Raw genomic sequence first — 21,845 nt, forward strand, 5'->3', positions numbered from 1 at the left:
GGTTTTATTTTCATATGCAGTAGCTACAGTGTAGTTATGGCAATGAATAGCTCAATTCCCAGTCTCCTTAAACCATGCAACATAAATATATGTATGACCTAATACAACAAAACAATAACAATTGTGCAAAAAGAGACAAAAGAATGTTGCAAGTGAGGTGACCAATATGCAAGTATTACAGGAGAATAGACAATATACATGTAAAATAGACTAAGATACGCTAAATAACTTAAAGTGTGGCTGATATTTGTATACATTGATTTGGGCACATACTCACTTTGTTTTTTAGTCGAGTTTTGTTGAGACAGTAGATGTCAGTATTGCTGCATCACATGGATATCATTAAACGCACGAAGAAGAATCCTTCAGCTGTGATTGGTTAGAATCATCCAATGAGTGCGAAGTGTTTTGACATTTGAAAAACCGGAGTGGTGCTCCAGCTTGTGGTTGTAAATTCATGACATTCCGATGTTTGTTCAAAAAATAGTCGTCAGTTTAATTTAAAAGACTCATAAATCAAGGAAAAAGGTTTGGACACTCTTCCCAGAGACAACGCTCCCTTGAGCAGTGGCTGTTTAGTTAGGTAAGTCAAAGTCGTTTCCCTCAAACTGTCGTTACTATGCTTATATTAGCTTCGCTTCGTTCGGGACCTTCTCGTGCTTCATCCATAACGTTTCTACTGTAACTTCTTGACATAAAATGTACGAAACAACATGTGTCAATGGTTTATTTTTAATGCCATGTTGTGTATGTAAACTGCGCTGCCTGAGACGTTTCTCTGCTGGTCGAAATTGCAATGTTATTATATCTAGCAAATGAAATGTTTTCTGGCTAACTAAACGGAAGTAAAAATACATCACAAAGTGGTGGTGAGTGGTCAGTTGGCTTTATTGAATTGTGAAAAGTGTTTTTGTTTTCATCTATATTGATGTACATAATTGCTTTTTACTAGGAAGTCTATACATTAAAAGTGGGTTTTTTCAACTTATGTTAACACCAACACATAAACAATAATAAATAATAATATTACATACATTTGGAGGCACCTTCCATAACACCCAAGGACACTTTTCAATTCATAAAATATTCTCAAAAAACATTCAAACCAGACAGAAACACATATTAAACATACAAGAGGCAGAGTAGACAGACCCAAGAAAGGGGGGCAAGGACAATACTATTTAGGGAAAAGGGCCATGTACACCTTACATTGTGATCTTGTGATGTCAAATCTAAAAGGAATTCTGACCTTTAAATGTTTTCATTCACAGGCTGCATGCACAGAGAGGCTGAGAGGACACCTGAAAAAATGTCTGCTAGACAATCAGTGCGAGTCTTGGATGCATTGCTGGAAGAGGAATGCTTGCCAGAAGTTACGCTTCTTGATGATACATCTGACTCATTTCTTCATGGTAGCATGCCAGCTACTCCTGTGACCGCTGGGTCTTTGAAAAGCTGGATTACTTCTCTCCAGCCTTCCCAACTGACTTCATCCCCAAATTCAAACACCACGACTGAAATAATCCGCCCTCTGAATAAGAGCATGGATCTTAGCCAATCTGATGTAAACATTTCCAAAGTGGAAAATGATACTTGCTATACTAAACTTAAATGGGATGGCATGAAAAAGTTGTCAGAAATTAGATCAATTAACAGTAAAAGTGATAAAGAAAATAACAAGGACTACTCTCCTGTACTGTCCAGACATATTTGGACAACAGCTAACGACTGTGATGACAAGATGAAAGACCTCTCAGAGAGTATTCGTGCTCCGTTGGGCTGGCTGGATAGCAGATACTTCCCAGATATTACTCTTCTTGATGCTACGCGGGATTCTGAGCTATCACAAGTTGAGGACTTATCCTCCACGGACGTGACACAGGAAACACCAGTGGCTAATCTGGAAAACAACCAGCCTCCCTCAGAGTTCAGTGAACAACGTGGGACAGAGCCTGACAGGTCGTATATGGTTCCAAGAGAAGAATTGTCAAGTACTAGTACTATTACTGGACATGTCACCCACACCACAATCTCCTTTAGCGAAAAATCTGATCAAAGTGTGAGGGGAAACAGAACGCAATCATTTCTGGAAGTAACGCAGGATATTTCTTCAAGCAGTGTTTTTGAAAACAGTAGGCCCTCATTGGAGCCCATTGGACCAAACATGGTGAAGATTGAAACATCAGCTGAAAAAACATTTGGTAATGCTAATGTCACACATGACTTGAGCTCCTCGAGTGACATGTCTGCTCAGTGTGCTGCATCACAGCTCTCTACCTCTGATGGGAAATGCAACACTAGTTTAAAGAACGTCACCTCTGAGCTTCATGTTGAACCTTTGCTTGACTGTGATTCTGCGGAAGCCAATGACAAGTCACTTACCAGCCATGATGCTGAAGTGACGACCAAGGAGACACAACCAAGCCCAAAAACATCTGGGTCTGTTAACAGCACGTCTGCTAATGGCACGTTTACCTCCCTCCAGCCCTCGCAATCGAGTTCCTCTACGGATCTAAACGCCACTGCCGAAATAACCAGCCCTCAGAACAAGACTCTGGATCTCCCTCCGTCTGATGTAAACAGCTGCAAAGCGAAGAGTCAGGTTACAGTAGACGCTACTTCAGTCATTAACAACAACACCATCGAGGGTTCCCAGAATCAAAATTATTCCGCTGTAAATGCCAGTGGTCCCGGTAACATGGTGAACGCCACTTTTCCCCGACATTCTCTTAAAACATCAAATTCCGGTACTATTTTAGTGGAATCTGGTGCAGGAACATTTTGCATCGAAAACAATACTTTCGATGCTAAACTTCTCCCTAAGCAGAATGGCACAATGACTTTGTCAGAATCAGGCCCACGTGACGGACACCAGGGTACTTTTGACAAGCCCTCTCTTAATACAACCAGTAGCCCTAAAGCAAACACTTCTAATGCACAATGTCCTAAACTGGTAGAACAGAATAGGACTACAGATACAGACCCTATTGCCAAGATGGCTGCCACCCCTGAGAGCAAGTTGGAAGCCTATACAGCTGTTGTGGTGAATTTTGGAGCTGATCGACGTAGAACTCAGGACCTTTCACAATCGGGTCTGCCTGTGATGGATGTTTTTTCCGACAGTTTGGCCCATCAAAGCATGGATATGGCAAAAAATGCAAACACGTTCGACTTGAATGATACCCTTGATTGGAAGGTGGAATCTTTGATAAGTTCAACACCAATGCCTACAAAAGAAGGGGGCAACATCTTAGGGGGAGTGAAAAAACTACATGAGGATGGTCCCATTAAACCGGATGGTCAAGTGCCGTCTGAGGTACCATCGAACCTTGTCTGTGACCGGAACACGTTCATGAAGGTTATAACTGCTAAATCCCTTTTGCCTCCTTTGAAAGCTGCATCCCAGTTGTTCAAAAACAAGACAGCCTCCGCGCTTCCAAGAAGGTTTGAGGCGCTGACATACGGACCGACCATGACGAGACAAAGAACCGAGGCTCTGAGAAATGCTGCTGCTGCTGCTGCTGCTGCTGCTGCTGCTGCTGCTACTGCTGCTGCTGCTCCTGCTGCTCCTGCTGCTCCGGCAGATCCTCCACAGGTAGTAGAACTTGAATGGCTTTTTGTTTTCCATTATGTTTACAAAATGTTAACTGCACATTCGGTCAAATAAAAGCAATCAAATGAACTCAATTGACCATGTTAGATTCATCTGTTAAATCCACTTTTTTCATAAACAACACTGAACAAAAGCTATAACTGCATGGAAGGCTAACAGTCTGTTTCTTTTTTATGTTCTTAAGACTGCAGGAATATCAAGCTCATACAAGTTACGTGCAACAACAGGTAGGTGGTGTCTATTTTATTTTTAGAATCTGGTTGGAACATAGCATTTTGTTCTTCATAAATGTTGAGGTTGAATTATTAATAGTATGGGATGGAAGGCATTAAATGTTAAAACGTCATGTATTTGTAGACAAAGCAGTATACTTTTTGTTTCATTGTGCACCCCCCATTATTAACTTCAAGTCTAACTTCAAGCTGCAAACAGTATAATGCCCTTCAATAGAAGATGTTCTGTCTGCACCTTATTCACTATAAACACTGTCTTTCCTCTGTGTTGATGTTAGGATCCAAGCAACCCAATTCCGGCTTGCAGAGGCCGCAGTTGAGCGGAATACCAACCGGCATTCAGAGAGCTGCGACAGGTCTCAGACCATTATTCATGAGAAACAACACATCATTTTCAAATACAAACAAACTCCGTGGACCTGCAGGTACTCTCATCCAACCGTCTGACAGTCAATATGTTTTTATGTTAATTGTATTGGCATTACAGTTATTGAGGGCCTGTGTGTAATGCGGAATCCGCAATTCGACTGTCTTGTCCGACTTGGCTATTATTTTTATTTGTTACATTTTATTGTATTTGTTGTTTTTTTCCCCCTCATTCTACACAAACAGCTTCTTCTCCTGGGAAGAAGACTTCACAAGGAAAGAAGCAGCCATTAACCAGAGGTGAACCTTTGCCACTAGCAAAGAGGAAGAAAATGGGTAAAAACTCGGCAGAGGAATGCTGTATTGATTCAGACTAGATGGTTAATATGTGCTAAGAAGCTAACTGACAACACCTATAATCAAAACTATTAGTTGAAAAATGTGTGATGGGGTTCAACATCTGGACTTTTTTCACCTTACTAAAGACTCACTTACTTTGATCTTTTAATTTCAGATACTTCCTTCTCAAGTGGTAATACTGAAACCTCAAAATCTTCCTGTGATACTGCAAACGGAATCAAAAACCTCAAACGGCCCACAACCACTAAGAGAGCTTTGCCAGCCAAAATCCAAAGGGAAGGTAGGTTGGCACTGTACCATACTGTTCTGATATGTGGAGGTATTTCGTCGTACTCTTATGTGATTTGCTGCTGAAGGGTTTCACGGTCTAGTGTGTTTAATAACCTGGACTATTTGGGAGTTACTTACCTTTTTTCTATCACATTCTTTCCGAAGCTCCAGTGCCAGCCAGTACTGCTGCTGAAATCCCACCATCCTGTGCTGCTGTTAGCAGAGCCAAAGCCCTGAAACTGCCTGCGACCAGCCATAAAACGCTGTGTGCTAAACCTAAAGACCATGGTAAGTTGTGGGTGCTCAGGTGCGAAAAGTGGACATAAAGATCTTATTCTTATGCCCATCTTTAGATTGTTTGAAATGAACTTCTATTCCTGTGTCAGACTTTTTTATCAGGTCGAAATTTCAGTTAAAGCTTCGGAAGGGAATGTACTTTCTGTCACTAGCCTAGAATTCCATTAAATCTTTCTTATATTTTAATTCAATGGTAAACATGCTGATTGGGAAAATACAGCCTTCTTCCATCTGCAGCCTTGAGCTTTTGGCTATAATTGGTAAAAGGTTGAACTATTAGCTCCATGTTCTCTCATTCTGATGCTGAAGTTATGCTTGTCCATTAAGGAATGAAAAAAAAATATACAGATGTAGCTCAATAAATTAGAATATCGTGGAACATTTTAAAAATCAGTTTTTGTATTGGTCCTATGTAATATTCTTATTTTCTGATATACTGCATTTTGGGTTTTCATTAGCTGTAAGCCGTAATCATCAAGATTAAGACAAATATACGGTGGAAATAGTTCACTTTGTGTGTAATGAATCTATATAATATATGAGTTTCACTTTTTTGATTGATTGATTGAATTACTGAAATATTAACTAACTTTTCCACGATATTCTAACTTATTGAGATGCACCTGTATGTGTTTATGACAAGATGATATCTATCAAGGAAGCAGAAGATATCTATCAAGGAAACAGAAGTGTTACACGGAAGTCACCATCACCTATCCAATTCTGGTTTACAGAAAAATATAAAGAAGATAAATAATTTGACACTGTCCTCATCCTGCTTAATGTAAGGATTTCATTTATATTACAGGCTGCGCCAACTGTGCCTTGCTTGAACAGCAAATTAAAATGCAGTCAGAAGTAATAAGGAGACTAAAAGAAGGTAAGACTTCACTATGTGGCTTTAGGTAAATACAGTTTATTGGAAATGCATTAAAAAATAAAAAATAAAAAAAACATGCTGCAATGTTCTGGAATTGAGAAAATATCAGTGATTATCACAATCCTTTAGGTGACGTTTTTTTCTACCAATTATAAAATAGTTGCCTAAGTATTGGCTTGTTTTTTCAGAGTAGTTAATTGCTCTCATTTCCAACGTTTTTCTTCGAGTTGTAGGCAAATTTAACTCAAAAGCTTGGGTGAAACTGTGCAGTGTGTATTGTGTCCCAAACGTCTTTAATGCCAATGTCCTTCTTTCCAAAGCTGCTGAAGAAAAGTAAAGAAGAAGAAGAAGAATATACAGAACATAATATAACAATTGTTTATTAATGAATGACAACTTGTGCTTTTTTTTTTTTTTTTTTCAATAAAGTGCAATTTTAATACAAAATAAAAGGTGTGGTGAACTTATCATTTTGCCCGCTTGGTGGCACCATAACCCGGAGTCTGTCTCTCTGTATATCTGCCGGCGAAAATCCCTTTACGTTGTAGCTCTAAACCTCACTTCCTTTCCTGACGCAAATGCCCGGCAAGGCTGTTGCACGCATTTAATTTGTAGCCACTTTACAGCCAAACTGGATTTTATAACCACCCAAAAGAGACAGACACAACACAGGATAACTTTCACAAGGACGTAGGTGAGTCGGTTTCAACATTTGACTCCACTTTGGTGGATTATTGTTCGTGTTAGTGTTTTTAACAGCTAAACATGTGGGTAGGCCCTGTGCTCTGCAGCATTAGCTTAGCATTAACCCCGCGCCACGTTAGTGTTCACGTTGTTTTAGTATATATAAATCAACGTTAGCTTTATAATTACTTTGCTATGGTATCTATTTGTATTCCATTAGTTTTAAAATAACTATGTGTAAGGCATGTAGGTGCAATTTTTACGTGTGTTGTTTAGTTTGATTGACAGCTGTGTTGCATTAGCCTAAGCTAGGTAGCTTAGCAAAGGTTGTCGTTACATAGCACGTTATAGATGCCGGTATCTGACGTTATGAGATAAGATGGCTTTAAAATGATCCCCATAGGGAAATGAAGGTGATTAAGCAGCAACAAAGTAAGATCGAAATACAAGCTAGTGTATATGAGTTCACACAAGCATAATAACAGTACAACATTTACAAGTAACTTAGAAACAAGATATCATATCACAACAAGGTAAAACGTTGATCAGTTGAATGAACATGTATACATATCTTCATTTATACTTGTTTAATGTCTGTACACTGCCCGTTGAGTGAATTATTGAAAACGGCATTAACTCCAGAAACTGATAGTCCAACAACTATCTCTTGATTAATCTTTACAACAATGATTACGCCGACTTTAAGTGAACTCTCGTCTCACATCGAAGCAACTACAGCTAGCTCGTTAGCTTCTTAATGTCGAATAATAGCTTGACAAAACTCCATTCACATTGTTATTCAATGTCACACCAGCAACAAACTGAATAGATATGGTTACACAAATTCTTATTCACCTTTTTGTTTACCGTCTGAGCAACATTATTTTCTCTGTGATGCAAGAGTATCTTTTTTAAATGAAAACATATTTGGACCTGCCTTCACCTGGAATCTCCTTCAAATTGAGTGACACCAATTGATTCAATTATTAGAAGGAATGTAATGCTGTAATGCTAAGAATACTAAACTATTTTACTACAACATATTGTGTAGCAAATCTGTATTGTCTTTTATACTGTCCCTCACATGATGTATTTTTCTCCTCACAGATTGACATCTCCCTTCAGCCATGTCCCGTTTCTTTGCCACCGGGTCTGACAGTGAGTCAGAGGAGTCTTCATCTGCTGATGAAATCATCTCTAAAGCACCCGGAGGAAATTTCAAGCAGTCAGTATTGCTTACTCTAAATCCTATCATCAGGACCCTAATGCAACTTTTTCTAGTAATCTCACACTGCGTTATTATTTTCACAGGTCCTTGCTTATCAGTGATGATGAGGAGGACACCAAGAGAATTGTGCGCAGCGCCAAAGACAAAAGGTTTGTGTGGTCACTCTTTAAGTGCCCTATGTAATAAACTGCAGATTTCCTTATCGACTATTATTCTAAATAAAACAATTATTATATATTAGGTTTGAGGAGCTGACCAACCTCATCAAAACGATCCGAAATGCTATGAAGATTCGTGACATGTCCAAATGTCTGGAGGATTTTGAGCAGTTATGTCGAGCCTTCCTCAAAAGCAAGACTATAGTGGACAAAGAGGGGGTCCCCCCTTTTTATATCCGTCTTCTGGCCGACCTGGAGGACTATGTGAATCAGGTCAGTAGCTCCCATCACAAGTCTACAAATACCAACTATGTCATTTAACAACTTTTGATATGCCTGCAGCAAACAAAATATATTAACCGAGTTGACATGATCGATCTACCTGTCCGATATAATACATGTTGTTGTTTTTTCCAGCTTTGGGAGGACAAAGAGGGCAAGAAGAAGATGAACAAAAACAACGCAAAGGCCCTCAGTACGCTGCGTCAGAAGATCCGCAAGTACAACAGAGACTACGAAACAGAAGTAGCTGCATACAAGGAGGTAAATTAAGAAACTTATTCTAAGTCGTGCTTTAAAAAAAAAATCATAAATGTTGCTGTGCTCTTATAGTAAGAGAGGAGCGTTGGCTTTTCTGAATTACAATTCTATAGGTTCCATGTCAGACTGCAGCTCTGCCCAGCAGCTTCCATGTGTGTCACTGCACCCTGGATAAGCAAAGTTCAAAAACAATATCTCAATGTCTTCTTTCTCCCTATTAGAACCCACAGGAGTCCGCTGATGAAGAAGAGGAGAAGGAGGCAGCAGATTCTGGTAAGCTTGCTGTTTAAGCAAATTAAATATATACAAATCACAAGTTGACTAAAGTTGTCAGGGCAAACTGCATTTATTTGTATTACCTCTGCAAGCATCATCTCTCAAAAACCTCGTACATTTTCTAGAAGGCTCATCTTCTGATAGCGAGGAAGAGGGCGAGGAAGAGGTGATGTCAGCCAAAGACTTCTTAAAGAAAAAACCTGAGGTGATCCAAGATGCCAGCGCGTTCCTCAAGAAGGGATCCGGGGTAAGAGGCCATCATGAGAATGTACAACAAAGAGAAAGATCAACCTGGTGGAGAACACATAGTTCTAATGTTAATATGCTGTGTTTCTGCCTCAACAGGATGAGTCCTCGTCTAGCAGTGATGACGAAGATGGGGAAGACTGGGGATCAGACACTGTCGACAGTGGCAGTGAGAGCTCGGATGATGGGGAGGGAAAGCATGCTTCCATCGCTGCAGTCTTCCTCAAGAAGTGAGTCTACCTAGCTTTTGGTTTAGAAAATATAACCCAAACTGGACACGCATGCCACTGCTTTCCCTCTCAAGATACCATAGGCGCTTTCACACCGGAGTACTTTTCCCAGTGTAGTTCCGAAAATGTGCGTTCACACCAAAAAAATCCAGAACTAGAACTTAGTTCATGAGAACCTTTTCAACCCCTTTTCAGTCCCTGCTAGATAGCAGGTACTTTCATGGGAGAAACGGTTCCCATTTCTGATTGGCTGGGCGGATTGCACACCACGCCCCGTAAAACTCCCAAAACGTTTTGTGAAGCCGCCATTTAATTTTCCTCGCATTAGCATTATTAGCATTCGCCCAGCGCACAAACACAGAGAGACTAGCTTATGGCAACACAAAAGAAAACATGGGAGCGCTGGAGATGAGGAGGTGTCTGCGTTTCTGGCGATTTACTCGGAAGGCTTCAGTAGAAGCTGCTGGGAGTCCCAGCAGCTTCTACTGAAGCCAGTCCCCTACTCCTGGGACTTCCGGTGGCAGTATGTCCAGCGTGTCCAGAACGCAGCCGCCAGACTCCTCACCCACACCAAATCATGGCATCACATCACCCCGGTCCTCAAAGAACTCCACTGGCTTCCCGTCTCACACCGCATTCACTACAAACTCCTGGTCCTCACCTATAAAGCCCTCCACCATCTGGCCCTCCCCTACCTCACTGACATCCTGATCCTCTACCAACCACCCCAGTCCCTCAGATCCACCTCAGCCGGTTTGCTTTCAATCCCCAAGGCCAAAACTCCGGTGCTTCGGGGACAGAGCCTTCTCTGTGGCAGCCCCTAAGCTCTGGAACTCCCTCCCCCAAGACCTCCGTGAGTCTGATTCCCTCACCCTTTTCCAGTCCCGTCTCAAAACCCACCTCTTCAACTCTGCTTATCCTTAAACCCGCCCCTCCCCCCTCTGAACCAACATCCTCCTGACTGCTTTTCTGTTTTTGTTTTGTTTTTGTTTTTGTTTGTGTTTTTGTTCTTGTTTTGTTTGTCGACCTGACTCATAATGTAAAGTGTCTTTGGGTCTAGAAAAGCGCTATATAAATCCCATTTATTATTATTATTATTAGTATTAGTATACGCCGTGAAGTTGTTTGCGGCCCGGCAGTAAACCCAAAGCAGAAGAAGGGACGTCAGCGGCTGCATTTGCCTAATCCTCCCTCAGGGACTTATTCCGGTGTGAACGCGATCAGAACTTAGTTCTGATTATCTAAGTACAGCAAAGTACTTGGCGAGAAAGCGCCTTATGTTAACTCACCACTAGGGATGCTCCGATCGGCCGCCGATCGATCTGTGCTCTCTATAAAGGCGGATCGGGAGAACTGATCTCATGACGTAAAATACATGACACTTTTCTCCGTGCGCGGCAAAACAAGCGATCGGCCCCAAAATACCCGATGGGAGCATCCCTACTCACCACCACATCTCTTTCTGTCCTCAGGGAAGATAAGCCCGGCGACAAGAAGCTCGGCAAGAAGAAGAAGATCAAGAAGAAGGAGCGCATAGAGGAGGAGGCTGAGGAGGAGGGAGGAGAAGCCTGGCAGGAAGTGAAGGGAGGCATGGTCATGGTAAAGAAGAGGTCTTTTCAGATTTACTGCTTTCATAAACGCATTGTTTCAATATTTATGTTGTGTGTTTTTTTTTCAATCTGCCAGGAAAAGCCCAAGATGTTTGCCAAAGGCACGGAGATCAACGTTCCTGTGGTGGTGAAGAAGCTGAACGAGATCCTGCAAGCAAGAGGCAAAAAGGGCACGGACAGGTCAGTGCATATTACATTCATGCATGGAGAATCATTTCCAATGAACAAGTTGCACATTGATATATTTTATAGCAAAGCAACTGAACAGTAGGAACCTCGTATTAACCCCTTAATATCTGTAATGTATTTGAATGCAAGTATAGTCAATTGCAAGAAATGAATAGGCACTTATCACTGCAGAAAATACATATAAAAACACACATTTTGTAATTCTACCTATTCCTCTTACTTAATCTCCGCTCCCTTTCGTCTCTCCTTCTGACAGGGCTGCCCAGATCGAACTGCTCCATGCTCTGGCAAACATCGCTGCTGAGAATAATTTGGGCGAAGGTATTACGGTCAAGATTAAGTTCAACATCATTGCCTCCCTGTACGACTACAACCCCAACCTGGCTGCTTTCATGAAGGTAGAAGCACTTTTTTCTTTTTAACTTAATGTACAAATTGTTGTTTCAGTGTTTAGCTGAAAAAGTTAAAATAATGAATTAAAAGGTTTTGAACGGATCAATATGTCCGTTTATATATTAATACAACAGGGCCATTGACATTTCCTTTATAGTATTAAGTAGGGATGTAACGATACCAAAAACTCACGGTACGATAATATCGCGATAACAAGTCCACGGTACGGTATTTATCGCGATATTGACTAATAAAGGGAAGGGGGAAAAAATCATAAAACATTTTTTTTCAATAAAACATTTTTTTACTCGGAAATTTTTTCTTTATTACATAATAAATCTGATTTTTACAGCCTTTTTGTAGGATAGCAGTATTTTAAAGTGTCAAAAACAAAGTGACAGTGACAGACTGGAACAAGAAAACCAGTGTTTTTGTACCTACTGGTACTACCCAACAAAGTAAGCATTTTCTTTATGCCACTGCATCTCACAAATAAACAAGGACATTTAATAATCAGACCCTGCAATAAAATAAATCAAGTTTCACTTTAGTTTTTCAAGTAACTCAACTCAAACTCACTAGTCACTCACTCAGCATCATCAGACAGGTTTTTAGGAATATGAGAATGTCCACATTTCCAGGTATTTATAAGCTGGGTTGTTTGGGCATTTACAATATCCCCTGCTCTGGAAACAACTCTCTCGCTTGGTACTAATGTTGCTGGGACACCAGTGGTCGCGTTAACCGAATATTTTATTTAACAATGACGGAAAAATTTGAAAGCAGTCTGTCATTTTGACAGATTAGAACAAACTCGGAACAGCGCCAACGTTTCCGCGCAGCGAGGCTCTGGTGTTATGCCGTGTTATGCATGCCCTCCAAAAGGAAATGATATAGTTCCCAAACCGTAATTTGCCGTACAGATCAATACATGTCAGGGAGGTTTTGCTTCACGCTGTGCGCGTCCCGCGAGGTGCATGCACACACGGCATAACACCGCCCCCCCCCCCCCCCCCCCCCCCACGTTGACAGTTCACGAGCATGCTCTATCGTGAACTGTTCAGACCCGACGGGTAATAAGGGATTATGACAGATATTTTACGATCCTGTCTGTCAAAATGACGGACAGCGAAAAAGTCTAACGCCAGGCTTATTGACATGGCGAGATATAACTATATGGTTGGTACTTGTCAATGTCTCTAGGTGTGTAAATGTAGCCCTGTAAATACGATGTCCTTTTGTGTTATCTGTTGTTTTATTTTCATGTTGTAACCTACTTGCTGCCATGTTGGACAGGTCTCTCTTGAAAAAGAGATCGATGATCTCAATGGGACCACCTGGTTAAATAAAGGTTTAAAAAAAAAAAAGTGTTTAAAAAAAAGAAAGAAATTAAATTAAAAAAAAATTTAAATCGCGGTAGATTTTGTCAGTCTCACGACGGTATTGGGAAGTTTATTTACCGCGATATTCGGTATATCGTTACATCCCTAGTATTAAGTGTAATAAATGTTAAGATAAATCAACAGAAACATCTCGTTTGAATGAAGCGAAATGAGGTCAACTGTTACAAATTGCATCATGATGTGTTTCTCTTCAGCCTGATATGTGGAAGAAGTGCTTGGAATGTATCGATGAGCTGCTGGACATCCTGTTTGAACACAACGACATCTTCATCGGAGAGAACATCGCCGAGGACAGCGAGAGTCTGATCATCTCAGACCAGGTAGCAGGTTGTTATTTTAACAACGCATGACCCTTGTGGTTGTGTGTGGTACTACACAAAGGGTGGCATTGCAATACAAATAAATATGTATTGCTTTGTTGTGTTGGTCAGCCATTCAGGGTGCGTGGGTGCATCTTAACGCTGGTAGAGAGGATGGATGAAGAGTTCACCAAGATCATGCAGAACACTGATCCCCATTCACAAGGTGAGCTCTGCCTGAGTCCAACACTATCCTCGTAGTTGTGAACGTAACTCCTAGACTTTTTGAAAATTGAATGAAAGCTTTTCCTAGTAGCTCATTGCTCTCTTCCTCACCCCTCCCCCAGAGTATGTGGACAATCTGAAGGATGAGGGTCACGTCTGTGGCATCATCGACCGACTGCTCAACTACATGGAGAACAAGGGCAGCACGGAGGAGATCTGCCGCATCTACCTGCGCAGAATCATGCACACCTACTACAAGTTCGACTACAAGGCTCACCGCCGCGCCCTGGGCCTGCCGGTCGAGACCAAGGTGAGAGACACTTAAATCAGGGGGTCCGCGGGGTCTTAAAAATTATTAAAAGTTGATAAATCAATTTAGCGAAAATCAAGGCTATTAAAAAGTATTAAACGGCATTTTCCAAGGTATTAAGAAGGTTCACAGCAACGACAACACGAAACACCCTTTAATTTACTGAAACGACATGTCGGGAAACCCCCCAAGGTGGCCCCATGCATAGCGCGCCGTAAAATGCTGCTTATTATTTTAAGTTTCGTTGCGTTGCTCCGCTCTGTGTGGGGGGGGGGGGCACTAAACGACTATGGTAACGGGTCCCAAGGTGGGTAGACCGGCATACGCAACGCTCTGGGGGTCCAACGGCTGTGTGTAAGCCCTATATGATCATTTTCTGATAACGATGAAATAACCCCGCCTCCCTCTCCCCACGTCTCCTGCTGCTGCTGGGCTGTCAGAAGAGGGGGAGGAAAGGAGAGGCAGTCAACGTTTATTAAATATTATTATACAGAGAACAGAGTCATCATCAATTAGTTTTAAAGCTCAATAAATAACAAAGAAGACCTCTGACCGGCACTTTTCTAATTTTGTACGGAAGATTTAAACTTTAACGGACATGTTGACCGGCGGAACAGTTTTTTTACGGAAACTCTGCCGCACGGTCCCCTCGTTTCTTGGAAGAGGCGGTGAGGTGGGTGTTTTTCATCTACCTGAGAGATATAGCAGGAGAACACGCCGTCCACCGCGGAGAATAAACAGAAGGGCAACCATGGCAACCATGCTCCGGGGTCTTCTTCGCTGCTTTTGGTGTATTTCGGGCGGCAGCAGCGCCACTTACAGGCCTGACATATGTACTACATCGTTTCCAGCATTTCCAGCGGTCTAGTGTGAACGGACACGTTAATGAATCGAATGCGTGTGAACGGAAGACTTTTTTGCGCTTGCGTATGCGTTTTACCGTATGCGTCCTCGTGGGGCCGGGGTCTAAGCCAAACTATATCCGGTCACAGAGATCTGCTATTTTAAAGTAAAGTCAACATATATAGACCCTAAATATAGTCTATAGTAAGAACGGGAAAAGTCTTAACATATATATCCTTTTTTGTAAACATATGACAAATGTGTGAGGGTGATGACGTCAGAGCATCGTCCTATGTGCCAGGGCTTAGCGAGTGAGGGAGCTCCTATATGGCATTACCCCGCTGAAGCTCACCAAAGTTGAACATATTTCAAAGTTTTGTCAATTGTTTTGTTTATTGGTCAAATACTGGTTTCTAGTGGTTTCTGAGGAGTTTTACTGGAATGAAAGAGCACAGAGTACAGAAACAAAAAAGCAGCATACTGCATTAAACCTGACCTTCACAGAGAGGTTGAAGTTCATGTGGAAAGGAGGCTTCAGTAGTCTGTCTGCATTCTGTTTAGTTTTGCTATCTTACAATCAATATAGTAAATGTGAGGTAAAGTGTGTTGCCAATTTAACCGGTTAGAACTCAAAGTTGCGATGAGGTCTTAAAACGTATGGAAAGGGTCTTAAAAAAAGGTCTTAAAAGGTATTAAATTTGACTTCAGGATTTCTGCATATACTCTGTAAATATACTGAGGAAAGGGAAGCTAGTTTATTTTATTGACAGGCATCAGTGTTTCCCCTACCATTGTCTTGGCGGGGCGCTGCGCATGTTTCAGTGTCCACTGCTTTGCGTATCCACATTCTCACTCCGCTCTGTTTCTGAAGGGCAGGGCTCCGCTCCCCCCCCCAACACATACACACACTCACAATCAGAGATAAGAGCGGAGGAAAGGAGGAGAACAACAAAGTGTAAAAAAGTCAAACAAATCTGCATTATTGTCCCGAGCTCTGCTGTCTGCCCTTTTGTGTGTGTGTCTCCCCCCCCCCCCCAGTTTCAAAAATGTGTTTAATATTATTTTTTGACCGCAAGCCGTTATCGTCACGGGAGAAGGACACACACAGCCTGCCCAGGTGGACGCGCGCGCAGAACATTCTAAAAATAGCTCACAGATGGTGAGCAGGTACCGCGGTTTTGAACTACAGTTTTGAGATGTGAGTTGGTTTATTCAGTGAATTAGCTCAGGATAATTGGATGTTCTGTCTACACCTGTTGACGTGAGGCTAATATAGGATTTGCTAGCTTGATGCTACCGGCAATTTAGCGGCAGTGACTCAACAAATTGCCTCTAAAAATGTATCGTCAGCAATGTATGACAAGCAGACTGCTTGTTTAATGTTAGACTCACACCAATAGCTCAATATGATCATAACACGATTGCTTTCATATCAGAGATCAGATGAGGTGGAGCTGCTTCCAGCAGTAGAGGATGAGGCAGAGAGAAGCAGCAGCAGCACAGGGTTGCAGCAGGTATGTTATATGCTGTAGTCAGGTGATTTAAATGTATCAATGAAAGGAAGAAGTGTAGGCTACATGATAAGAAGGGAATAGAGTTTGAATTAAAGTAATACAGTGTAACACTGTACTTTACTACTTTTTAATGTACAAATACTTTGTTACATTTGTTACTGCCAAGGCAGTAAACCTAGGGGAAACACTGAGCATATCTTTTTATTTAAAAGAGGGAAATTAAAAAAACTAACTTTTGTAATAGAGAAAGCGTTCTAATTTAGTTTTAAACGTTCTTTCTTATTAGCACTGACTGCTATGCCTTGACTAAACATTCTTATCAAGTAAAAGCTAAAAAATAATTAGTTTCTTGACTTGACATTTATGAGTCGTTTTCCCTGTCTCAATTGCCGGCATGGTGTCAAGTGTGATGTAACTGCCATATTGTCTGGAAATGTATCACGCTCAAGCTAAATAATAATAAGAAAAACTGCAAAATGGTAGAAGAGTATTTTCCCACCTGCAAAAAGCTGAGTACCTGTTTTCAAAACGCAGCCGTCTCGAATGTAGCGATGTCTGAGCTGAGTTGTGTTTCTGCGCCTCAGTCGGAGAAGGACCAGGAGGAGAGCGAGGGCGAGGACAGCGCTGTGATCATGGACCGTCTCTGCAAGTTCATCTACGCCAAGGATCGCACCGACCGCATCCGTACCTGTGCCATCCTCTGCCACATCTACCACCACGCGCTGCACTCCCGCTGGTACCAGGCCCGCGACCTGATGCTGATGAGCCACCTGCAGGACAACATCCAGCACGCCGACCCCCCCGTACAGGTGAGCAGGCTGTCTTTTATTTAGGGTTCATAGCTGCTCTCTCGTGTAGCTTTGTCTCTAAAAACCTCTCTCTCTCCCTCTCTTGTGTAGCTTTGTCTCTAATAACCTCTCTCCCTCTCTCGTGTAGCTTTGTCTCTAAAAACCTCTCTCTCTCTCTCTTGTGTAGCTTTGTCTCTAAAAACCTCTCTCTCTCTCTCGTGTAGCTTTGTCTCTAAAAACCTCTCTCCATCTCGTGTAGATCCTGTACAACAGAACCATGGTTCAGCTTGGCATCTGCGCCTTTAGGCAGGGCATGATTAAAGATGCCCACAATGCCCTGCTGGACATCCAGTCCTCTGGCCGCGCCAAGGAGCTGCTGGGTCAGGGCCTGCTGATGAGGAACATGCAGGAGAGGAACGCAGAGCAGGAGAAGATCGAGAAGAGAAGACAAGTAAGTCCTGTGATTGAGATCATGTTGGTTTCCTTGTTGGTGAACCTGCTTGGTTTAATCTAGGCTGATGAATGAAGGTTACAGTATACATCGAATACTCAACTTTAATTTTCCTAAATATACATTTATAGTATCAATTTTAGATGTGATTATATAAGTTTCAAATGTGTAGGCATTTAACAGGGGTCTTAAAAAGTCTTAAAAAGTCTTAAATTGATAATCTGAATGTAAGGCCTTAAAAGGTCTTAAATATGACCAAAAAAATATGAAAGGTCTTAAATATGATTTAGAAGGTCTTAAAAAGGATCGGATTTGAAAGGTACTTCTGTGTTGCGATCGCCTCAAAATGTGTTTTGGGGAAATGTCCGGGCTGCAAAGTAACCAGTACGGTAAGAGCCTTTCAGTTCCCCCCAACAATTTGTATTGAAATAAATCAACATGGAACCAGTAATCACTAACTTTTGTTTCCCCGGCCCCTTATCGGAGAACACCCAGCTAGTAACCTAGCAACCAAGCTTCAGCTAGCGGCAGTCAGAAACTCATGTCTCTTCGAATCTACTTACAAATAAATATGGGGAGGTGTCAGTTCAACTGTATTTGGTTGGAAACACCGAATTTAGTGCTTGGTTGAAACCAGTGGAGGGGAACGTGTTTGAAGCCCGCCGCACCTTTTGAAAAAGAAATCAGTGTTTGTTTTGCTAATGTAGCGTTAGAAAAGCGGAGGTGCTGTAGACGCTAAAATACTGTAGCTAAACACCAATCATACAACAGCAATGATGAAAGATTGTAGCCAAGGCAGCAGAGCTCTGAATATAGCTCTTGTTACTCTCACACACACACACACACACACACACACACACACACACACACACACACACACACACACGGGCTGCTCGATTATGGCAAAAATGATAATCACGATTATTTTTGGTCAATAATTGATATCACGATTATTAAATACGATTCTTCATTGACTTTGAAACATCCATTTATTGAACTTTAAAACAAATAATAATTTGAACATTATCTTTTTAACTGTTGATTACCCTGAACGTATAATTCAACTGAAAAAGCAATACAAAAATTAATTAAATAAATGATATATTTAAATAAATGATATCAACATAATAAATACCAATAAACAAGATCAACAAATATTTTGGAGCGCACTTCACAAGCTACTAAACATAATTAAATATAAATTAGACTCAAATTAATTAGATTAAATATGTTGTCAATGTCACAACCTAGCAAAGCTAAATAATTGTTTTTTTCGATTATGTTGTTTTTGTAATTGTGGCAGGCCAAAATCGTAGTTGCGATTAAAATACGATGAATTGCACAGCCCGAATACACAAGCACACACACACACATACACACACACACACACATACACACACACACACACACATACACACACACACACACACACTTTTTGGCTAACACAGTTCTGTGCTGTTATGTTCAGTCATTGTTCTTATCTTGAACATGAATACATTTACTTTGTAAGTAATTATGGGACGTATTTCTTCTTTCATAGCAATTTTCCTTCATACTTTCTTGCCGGGAAATAGGTCTTAAATTCTATTCAAAGTGGTCTTAAAAAGGTCTTAAAAAGTCTTAAATTTGAGTAGGCGAAACCTGCAGGAACTCTGTTTAAGTTTAGTTATTTTTTCGAAACTGTACAAACTTTTGGACGAATTTCCAAGAAATCTTCCTCGAAAGTATGGCCTACGGACGATGGATTCAGTAATGCTGACATTATCATAACATTTGCTTTGATCTCCCTCGCAGGTGCCGTTCCACATGCACATCAACCTGGAGCTGCTGGAGTGCGTGTACCTGGTGTCCGCCATGCTGCTGGAGATCCCCTACATGGCCGCCCACGAGTTCGATGCCCGCCGCAGGATGATCAGCAAGCAGTTCCATCACCAGCTGAGAGTGGGAGAGAGACAGCCTCTTCTGGGTGTGTAACATGTCCTCTAGCATCTCTTTACACCAGGATGTTTAACTCAAAGGGAAACTGAGTCTAACTGTAGACACTCTGTTTGTCCCGCAGGACCCCCCGAGAGCATGAGGGAGCATGTGGTGGCCGCCAGTAAGGCCATGAAGATGGGAGACTGGCGCACCTGCCACTCCTTCATCATCAACGAGAAGATGAACAGCAAGGTGTGGGACCTGTTCCCCGAGACGCAGCGAGTGCGCGAGATGCTCGTCAGGTTAGCATACACCTCTCATCCATCACTTAGGGTTTGTTACAAGCTTAATGGTTTTAGGGAATTCAATCTGAACTTGCTTTTATCCGAATACCTTTATTAGTCCCACGGAGGGGACGTTTGCATAGTTACAGCAGGAAAAAGAGCCACAGACGGCTTAATGTTATTATGTTAAATGTGAGATGCATTAAAAAAGTACTAAGTTATGATATGATAAAAAAGTTACATCATTTAAAAAAAAATACACATCCTGTAACAGTTCTTAGTATTTACCAGCCAGGTATATATTGCACCGTTATTAACGGCGTCTATATATTACACATATAGCACATATTGCACATTATATGAATTCATTCAACAGTGATCATTCAGATTATTATTTCAGATCATCCCATGATGATTTAATGGCACTTGCATTATATTTGTAGGTATAAAGTCATTGTGCTTTCCTTGTTGAAGTGAATGTATTATGAATTTCCCTATTGCCTTTCTTTTTATAGGAAGATCCAAGAAGAGTCCCTGAGGACTTATCTGTTCACGTACAGCAGTGTGTACGACTCCATCAGGTAAGAACAAGATGAGCACCAGTCACTAGCGAAGCGCTGTTATGTTAGTGTTACACCGTGTTCTCTGAGGCGTCCGTTTGTATTTCTAGATCTATTCAGATGTTGCACTGCCTACTCACGCAAACTTAAAACATCTAAAATGGCTCAATTTTCTTTCATTAATGATCATTGTTCCTGTATGTCCATCTGTCCTTTAGCATGGGAACACTTTCTGAGATGTTTGAGTTGGAGATCCCAACAGTTCACAGCATCATCAGCAAGATGATCATCAACGAGGAGCTGATGGTACGTTTCTGACTTCATTTCCTTTTCATCTTTGCATGTACAATTATCTTCTCAATGTTGTTCTCTAAACCTATTGTGTCCTCTTGTTCAAAAGGCGTCCCTGGACCAGCCCACTCAGACGGTGGTGATGCACCGCACAGAGCCCACCTCCCTGCAGAACATGGCCCTGCAGCTGGCTGAGAAACTGGGCAGCCTGGTGGAGAACAACGAGCGCGTCTTCGACCTCAAGCAGGGCATCTATGGAGGCTACTTCAACAGAGGTGAGTCGGACAACACGCTTGATTATATGCATTATATTTCATATTGTATAAGTGTGTGCGTAAGTGCTTTCTGGAAAAAAATAATGACTGTTTTTTTCCCTTTGCATTACAGATCAGAAAGGTGGCTACCAACAGAACAAATCTTACAACAGAGGTAAGTGAAGCCACACTCACCTGAGTGTGTTGTTTACTCCTTACTGCTTTTAACTAAGTTGCTGTCTGAGTTTCTCTGAATGTAATCAGTAACTAACAGTCGCTCTGAGCGGCTGCCGGGGGAGGCGGAGTGAAGAGACGGCTGTCAATAGTGAGGGGAGATGTGGTGTTTGAAAGATGTTCAGGCAGTCTGTCCTGTAAGGCATTCCTAGTTATTTCACTCGCTGTTTCTTTTCTTTTTTAAGAATAGGATATGTGCTCTGAATAGCTGCACATAAAGTTAGAGCTCCAAAAAAAATGTCCAATCAATTTACCTGCAGACCGCCACATACCCTCTCTCCTCAATGATAATTGAAAAGAGAAGCCTGAGCTCCGTTCTATGGGTATGATTTTAAATCCATTTGTATAACCTTGTTTTCCCTCTTTGCTTGTTTACAGAGGGAAGAGGAGGCGGTTACCAGCAGAATAGGGGAGGCTACAATCGCGGTGGTTACAGAAATCAGAACTATCAGAACCATGGCAACCAGGGGAGCTATCAGAACCATGGCAACCATGGGAGCTATCAGAACCACGGCAACCATGGGAGCTATCAGAACCAGGGGGAACCGTGGGAGCTATCAGAACCAGGGGAACCGTGGGGAGCTATGGGAACCGTGGAAACCATGATAACCATGATAACCATGATAACCATGGGAACCGTGGGAAGTTATGGAACCATGGAAGTTATGGGAACCATGGAAGTTATCAAAACCACTCAAACTACTGAGCTGGAAACATTTAGATTTCAGTCTTGTCTCCGAATAAATCTTCATTCCATAACAATAAATGCTTTCCTGAAAAAGCTGAAAGTTAACATGGTACAAGTCTTTCCCACTGCTACTACATAGTGTGGATTTTCAGTACTTGGGATAAAGGTGAAGAGTTTTGAAGGTTGTTATTATTGCTAAGAGAGAACTGCT

The 21,845-nt window shown here is 41.6% G+C and overlaps 2 protein-coding genes across 4 annotated transcripts; both read left to right on the forward strand.

Moving 5' to 3' along the window:
* Positions 1-396: 396 nt before the first annotated feature.
* Positions 397-6,438, forward strand: LOC307024714 (uncharacterized protein). 2 transcript variants are annotated; one of them, XM_079659068.1, is made up of 9 exons: positions 397-583; positions 1,272-3,595; positions 3,798-3,840; positions 4,125-4,271; positions 4,459-4,512; positions 4,727-4,852; positions 5,008-5,130; positions 5,948-6,019; positions 6,340-6,438. In XM_079659068.1, exons 2-9 carry the CDS (start codon positions 1,277-1,279, stop codon positions 6,354-6,356), a joined length of 2,901 nt encoding a protein of 966 aa, XP_079515194.1. In that variant the 5' UTR covers positions 397-583; positions 1,272-1,276; the 3' UTR covers positions 6,357-6,438. The 2 variants fall into 2 exon arrangements, with proteins under 2 accessions (XP_079515194.1, XP_079515193.1); XM_079659067.1 differs by having other exon boundaries at positions 398-583; positions 4,459-4,548.
* A 117-nt stretch (positions 6,439-6,555) lies between these two features.
* On the forward strand, positions 6,556-21,839 carry eif3c (eukaryotic translation initiation factor 3, subunit C). 2 transcript variants are annotated; one of them, XM_079659063.1, is made up of 24 exons: positions 6,556-6,713; positions 7,811-7,928; positions 8,015-8,080; positions 8,173-8,362; positions 8,507-8,632; positions 8,851-8,902; positions 9,031-9,152; positions 9,251-9,381; positions 10,854-10,980; positions 11,068-11,171; positions 11,437-11,578; positions 13,171-13,296; positions 13,408-13,501; positions 13,623-13,810; positions 16,090-16,167; positions 16,752-16,976; positions 17,215-17,406; positions 19,201-19,372; positions 19,466-19,625; positions 20,123-20,188; positions 20,386-20,473; positions 20,568-20,733; positions 20,846-20,887; positions 21,325-21,839. In XM_079659063.1, the coding sequence occupies exons 2-24, from the start codon at positions 7,831-7,833 to the stop codon at positions 21,771-21,773; spliced, it is 3,204 nt and encodes a 1,067-aa protein (XP_079515189.1). In that variant the 5' UTR covers positions 6,556-6,713; positions 7,811-7,830; the 3' UTR covers positions 21,774-21,839. The 2 variants fall into 2 exon arrangements, with proteins under 2 accessions (XP_079515189.1, XP_079515190.1); XM_079659064.1 differs by lacking the exon at positions 16,090-16,167.
* The last annotated feature ends 6 nt before the right edge of the window (positions 21,840-21,845 follow it).

The sequence above is a fragment of the Notothenia rossii genome (assembly GCF_949606895.1).
Source record: "Notothenia rossii genome assembly, chromosome: 11".
In the NCBI taxonomy this organism is placed as follows: Eukaryota; Metazoa; Chordata; class Actinopteri; order Perciformes; family Nototheniidae; genus Notothenia; species Notothenia rossii.